General features: G+C 38.2%; 1 protein-coding gene across 5 annotated transcripts in view; it reads right to left on the bottom strand.

Annotated features, from left to right (window-relative positions):
• Positions 1–1,158: 1,158 nt before the first annotated feature.
• KIAA0586 (KIAA0586 ortholog) overlaps positions 1,159–6,646 on the bottom strand; it is a 397,462-nt gene continuing 391,974 nt past the window's right edge. For all 5 annotated transcript variants that reach the window (XM_033951201.1, XM_033951204.1, XM_033951205.1 and 2 more), the window contains one exon: positions 1,159–1,495. In XM_033951201.1, coding sequence (XP_033807092.1) covers positions 1,350–1,495 — 146 coding nt within the window. In that variant the 3' untranslated portion in view covers positions 1,159–1,349. The remainder of the gene's footprint in view (positions 1,496–6,646) is intronic.

Raw genomic sequence — 6,646 nt, 5'->3', positions numbered from 1 at the left:
CTTTGGGAGGAACTTTGGATGAGTACAAAGAACCACCCTGTCAAGGTCGAATGTTGTATAGGGAGGATCTGACACCGGTACCGCAGCTGCACTCACTTCCTCCTCTTGAGGTTGCAGTAATTTCAGCTGCGCTATCCGCAGCTGTGATAACATGCGGTACTAAGCTATGTATCAGCTGTCACAACCAGCCACACCTCTGTCCATCCACGTCATGCTCCATATATGATTTCTACTGTGACTGCAACACGTAAAAGACAATAGCACAGGCCATTGCTACTGTCTAATGCAAAAGTAAGCCTCGCTTAGCAAAAGGATCCCCTATGCCTTTCTGTATGCAATTTTCCTAACTTCAACATGTCATACCCAGTGATGATATATATGACCATTTTCAATTCAGTACAATAAAGTCTGCAATTGTTGCTAATTCTTCCAATACTGCCTGTGACCCTTCCTTTTGGTGCTCTTTTCCAGACTTTACCTGTGAAGTTGTCACGGTGAGCTAATTCCTTCAAATTTCATCTTTGACTCTCATTCATTCTTGCTAATTTTCTGTATGTCTACACCTATACATTATGGCCTAAATTCTCTAAATGGTGCCGTTTTTTAGGTACCTAAAAATCAGTGCCAGAATCATGCCTCTGTAGGTGCCCAAGCTCAGTGAAAAATGCCATTTAAACAACAGTTTTTCCACTGTTTTCAAGGTACCTACCGGTGCCTAAAAAAATCAGCGTCGAAATCATGCCTCCATAGACACTTTACAGTGCCTAAAGCCACTGTATGCATGGCTAACACCAGAAGTGGCATTAAGCAGCATAATGTACCCATGGAGGCGTGATTCATATCAAAGATAGGCACCAGAAATGTAGGCTTGGAAAACCCTGGCCTAAATTTCCGGTGCCTACCTTTGCCACAAGTGCGATTCTCTAACCATTGCCATCACATGATTGGCAGCTGCTGACAATGGCACGGGTTAGAGAATCCAGGCCTACATGTCTAATTCTGATATTTTAAACTACACTATAAAAGTAGACTCTAGTCTTTGAAAGCTCATGCCTTACTAAATTGGTTAGTCTATAAGATATCCCTGCCTTTGTCAATTTAAAAAAAGTAAAGCAATGCTAAAGAATATTTTACAAAAATTATTTTATTTCATGAACATGTAGAAAATATTTAGATTTTTATTTTGATTGTAAACATAAAATAATTCAGGGCTTAAAATATCACACATATGCACAGTATAGAAATAGAGAGAATCTCACACATAACAAATAAAGAGAACCCTTGATTTAGTTCTCTTCTTTCCAAAATCACATAATAAGATCAGAACTGCAAAAGCAACATTTCATATTTCAAAATGTGTCAGCTCCAGAGGAGTCTGTATCATCACATATGCTGCCAATATTGCCAGCATGTTTCTCTGTGCTCACAGAAGGCAAAGTTACAGTCATCTTTCCAGGAACTGGCAGAGATCTTATATTTGGTTCTGCTGGTACACCTGAAATAAACCAAAACACAAAGCAGCATTAAGACACCACTTCTTTTTATAGCAGTAGATATTATTTCCAATAAGGCAGTGTTTGTTTATTTAGTGAAATGTAACTCTTTCCCAGCTTAGGCCCCCTTTTATCAAACCGTTAGGATTTTTTTTATCGCTGGTTGCTGCGGTACAAGTTCCAATGCTCATAGGAATTTTATGCATGTCAGATCTTTTACCGCAGCGACTGGCGATAAAAAACCTTAATGCTGCTTGATAAAAAAGGCCTAATTTATTATAGTAAAGGTTTTGGGGATCACTATAAGTTAGTATACATAAACATAACTTAGCATTATGCAACCAAGACTTCACTGCTGTCCACTGTTTCCTTTGCATTTTGAACAGTTTTCCATGAATGCCTATTAAATAATTTTAAAAACACAAAAAGCAAACTGATATTTATACTGCAATATACTTTAATACAGGTAAGGCCCAATTTCTGTCCAAACCTGCTGCAAAAAATATTTGTGTCCACTACTTAACCAACAAATTAGCCATCAAGTCTGACTGAATTATTTCAAAGACACCTTTTTATTAAAACCAAGAACCTGCTGTGGTCCACATTTCACCCAATTAAGGCTGCCTCAAAGGTATAAGCTAAAAATATATAACAAACATATAAGATATAAAATTTACAATAATGCAACATAGAGAATGTGAGGGATCCAGGTGATAAGCCGACGAAAAGAAGTGAAGTGAAAAAGACAAATCCAAATGAGTAAAACAATAATTCACTTGAATGAGTATCTACAATGTGCTCTAACAGAAAATTAATTTAATGAGAGCTTTAAACACAACAGCTTTTATTTATTTAATTTTCTGTTCCATTCTCCCCAGGGAGCTCAGAATGGTTTACATGGAACTCAAGCATTCAGGTACTCAAGCATTTATCCCTGTCTGTCTTGGCGGGCTCACAATCTATCTAATGTACCTGGGGCAATGGGGAAATTAAGTGACCAGGGTCACGAGGAGCAGCATGGGTTTGAACCCACAACCTCAGGATACTGAGGCTACAGCTTTAACCACTGCGCCACAACTCATTCAACTACTCTGGCTACCTGCTGGAAATTGGAGACTGAACCCTCTGCTTATAAATTGGTTTATGGTTACCGTATTTTTCGCTCCATAAGATGTACCTGATTTTAAGACACACCCTAGATTTAGAGGAGGAAAACAAGAAAAAAACATTCTGAACCAAGTTCTCCCTGCCAGGCTCTGAACCCAACTCCACACTCCTTGCCAGGCTCTGCACCCTGCACCCTCTCTCCCTGTTAGGCTTTGTACTCTGGTGGTCTAGTGGTAGGCCAGGACAGGGCACAGGGCAGGCTGGCCTAGTGACAGGCAGGCTGGCCTAGTGACCTAGTACACTCTTCACATTCAGACCCGTTGCAGGGTACAAAAGTCCTGTGGAATATCAGACTGCCCCTGGAACGCTCCAGTTCCCCGGGGTTCAATTCCTCATTCCTTCCAGTGCGGCACAACTTTGTTTATCTTTTTAATCTTTTTTAATCTAGTTTATCTCTTTTTCTGTTATAATTTAAATAATTTAAACATTTTGTCGATATTCATTTCATTTCAATAATTTAATTTAATAGTTTGATAACTTAGCTTTTCAGCCTTCAGTTCAAGCATCCCCTTTACCCTAAACTCTCCTGGACCTCATTTTCTGTAAAGCAGATGTTGAAATAAATCCTTTTCTAGAACATTTTTAACATCTAAAAACCCTAATTCTAGTTCTCAAGAACTATAATACTGCATACCCTTGCCTATAAGTCACACCTCTCCTTTTCCTCTTGGTTATCTGCCCATGTAGTGACTCACATAAGGCTGCCCCTTCTTTTCTCTTTCCAAACCACCTAGATTGGTTCCAGCTTCTACCCTTCCCCTCTTTATCCCCACTGGTTGATGTTCTCCCCTTCCTCTCTTTATTCCCTCCCCCAACCTGGGTCTTCCCCATCCCACCAGCAGCAGTCACATGAATCATGGGGCCCCTCCCTTCCCCAGGGAATCTTGTAAAACAGCAATCAGCAATTTTGAACTCTGTACTATTTTTAAAACTAAAAATGCAATAAAACACAATAAGCAATCCATAAAGTAACAGTGTATTGTTCCCCTGAGGGTATTCAGAAGCACCAATGGTAGCTAAATCCCTTATAATTATTCTGGGTGCAATTATCCAAGATAACAACAGCTCCTGTGATTTTCTCACTACCTATACACAAGTCAAGTCTATACTAGGAAGTGGAAGGAAAGAAAAACATGAAGAGCTGTGCCAGCTTTACACACAATGGGGCTGAAATCCAAAGAAAGCTGATTGCCTGTCCTAGGCATCTAAAATTAGGAGCTATGACTGTTTAAAAATTTTCACAACCTTTGGTGCCAAATACTTGAAGCCTACCTTTTTATTGATGTTTGCCTACCAACAGGCACCTAAGCTAGGTGAAAGAAGGCAATTTAATATCACCTAGGTTGGGCAGGCAACTGAGGGCCTATGTGTCTTTATAAAAGCACCCCAAAAAAACTGTAGAAGTTGCGGTAATAATGAATTCATGGGCATTTACACTTACTTGGGAGAAAGTGTAAATGTTTGCACATATTTTATAAAGTATGCACTAGATTCTGTAAATGGTGCCCAAATTTAGATGCTGAAAAAAAAAAAAAAAAGCGCTAAGCACTATTCTATAAGCGCTCTGAGTTGTGCACTGTTTATAGAAAGAAAGATTAGGTTCTTACCTCGATAAAAATCTTTCTTGCAGATTTGTCTAGTGGTTCTGAACCATAGTGTTTTGTATTTGAACCCACAAATTGCTTGCAGAAAACTGTCAATCACCTTTTCAACTCCACCTTCATCCCAGGGAGCTGCTCCTGCCCATCTCAGTTCATACAAAAGCAATCAAGTAGCACGGTAATGAAAGACATTACCGAAAAGAGGGAAATGGGGAAGAATTCCCGACAGTACAATTCTGTTCTGCTCTGTAACAAATATATCAATTAACATGATAAAATTCAAAACAGCTGCTATTAAATAGATACAAAAATGTGTGCAAACAGCACCAATCTCACATAGAGTTTGCAACTACTCGCATGTCCCACTATTCAAAAGACTTGAAGCACTCTCGACTGACTTAGTCTCTGGCTATAAGTTAGCAACTCCTCTGGTGGCGTGAACCTTTAAAGCGATTGGCAGCTGCTTACCGCAGCCCACATATGCAGAAGAAATGGCCATCTTAATCTATCTAGATATCGAAGCTTTAGATGCCAGCCTCCATTTCTTAACCTGACTGGTCAGAACAAAAAGGTGATAAGTTGTAGCCTCCTCAAATTACATTTACTTAAAAAAGCATAAAGCAAGTTGCCATAGTCCAACTGAGATAAAATAATGGCCTGAACCAAAACTGATGATTCCTTTGATCACTGCCCACAGTTCATCTGGGCCCCCTCCTTCCTGCCTGAGCAGGTTAAACCTGTTACTCACTTCGATTGCATACTGCACAGGGATCTCACTGACATCAAACTTCCTCTGCAGCATGTCTGGATGCTTGATCTTGCATAGTCTGACCCTGATTTCAGCTACAAGGAGATGGTGATCAGATCCACAGTCTGCACCTGGTAGTGTTTTGCAGAGAAAATTGATCCCTTCCATTTTTGCTGGCAGATGATGTAGTCAATTTGGTTGCAATACTACCCATTTGGGGATGTCCAGGTATAGAGGAGCCACTTTGTCTATACAGTAAATGGGCCTCATCCAATCGAAGTGATTATGAGCAACTATAGATTCACATGTATTAATCGGAAAAGAGACAGAGAGTTAAAATATATTAGATCAGACATTCTTTTAACTTCTGTTGGTTTTAATAATTTTCCTTGTGCTTATTTTAATTCATGATCTGTTAAGAAACAAGGCTTTTTTACTTAGAGAATGGATTGATAATAAACAATTAGCCTGGTTGTTATCAAAAGATGATCCTATTATTGGAGATTTACTACCACCAGGATATAAAGTAGTTCCCCTTTGTAGAGGAAATAAAAGAGGAAGTGGCTTAGCCATTATTATACAGGATAGTTTTGAATTCAAAGTGCTGGATTCCAAGCAAACTAATCATCTAGATACTATCCTGTAAATTAAGTAAGAATAATTTAATGGATTCACTCTCTTGCATTTTATTTTACATCCCCCCAGGAAGTTGGATAAATGCCAGGGATGACTTCTCTGAATTTGTGTTACATACGGTAATTCTGCTTCTGCTCCTTACAGTATGCAATTGGGGGATATAAATCTGCATCTTGAGGTTGAGGATAATGCTGAAATTAGAGATGTTAAAGCTTTCTTATCAACATTAGATTATGACCTTCCTAAATTTTCAAAATAACATGAAAAAGCACATCATTTAGATTTGGTGACCTTTTTCTCTAAGAGTGTTCCCTCCCCAAAATTCTCTCTAGAAGATGATACCTGGTGTCCCAATATTTGGGCAGATCACTTCATTTATTATTTCAAATTAAATTGGATGTATTCACATCCTAAAATCTTGTTTCTGCATGTCTATTTAGGATTACCGAAAAAGATTTTATTAAGATTCCGATTGGTTCAGAATGCTGCAGTTCGTTTGATTTTGGAATATGATCACATTAGTCTTTTTATGCTAGAATACATTGGCTGCCTTTTGGGGAGTGTTTTTTAAGTTTGAGTGTATTTGTTATAAGGCTCTTTATGGATTATTACCCTCTTATCTGGTATCTTATCTAAAACTGTTTTCATTCAAAAAAACATACCAGAAATTCAGGTATGTTTATCTTCCCTACCCCAAGGGACTGTCACTATAGGACTTTTTTGGACAGGACGTTGGAATATCAGGCGGGTAAGACTAATTCTTGGATGAGTCCGTTGATTGTCCAAGCTTATTCATACACTATATTTAGGAAATTATTAAAAACTCATCTATTTGATAAACAAGAATGCTGATTTCTTTATATAAGTACATGTTTATAAAGGTGCTTTTATTAGGTTATGTTTTTAATCTATTGAACTTTTTTATCGTAGTAGTTTTTTGTTACTGAAGTATTTCTCGCTGTGTGTTTTTTATAATTGAATTTTAATTATGTCATATTAAT

Source organism: Geotrypetes seraphini, chromosome 7 (genome assembly GCF_902459505.1).
Source record: "Geotrypetes seraphini chromosome 7, aGeoSer1.1, whole genome shotgun sequence".
Classification (NCBI taxonomy): domain Eukaryota; kingdom Metazoa; phylum Chordata; class Amphibia; order Gymnophiona; family Dermophiidae; genus Geotrypetes; species Geotrypetes seraphini.
The sequence above is the reverse complement of the archived record's forward strand: the minus strand, read 5'-3'. Positions and strand labels throughout refer to the sequence as shown.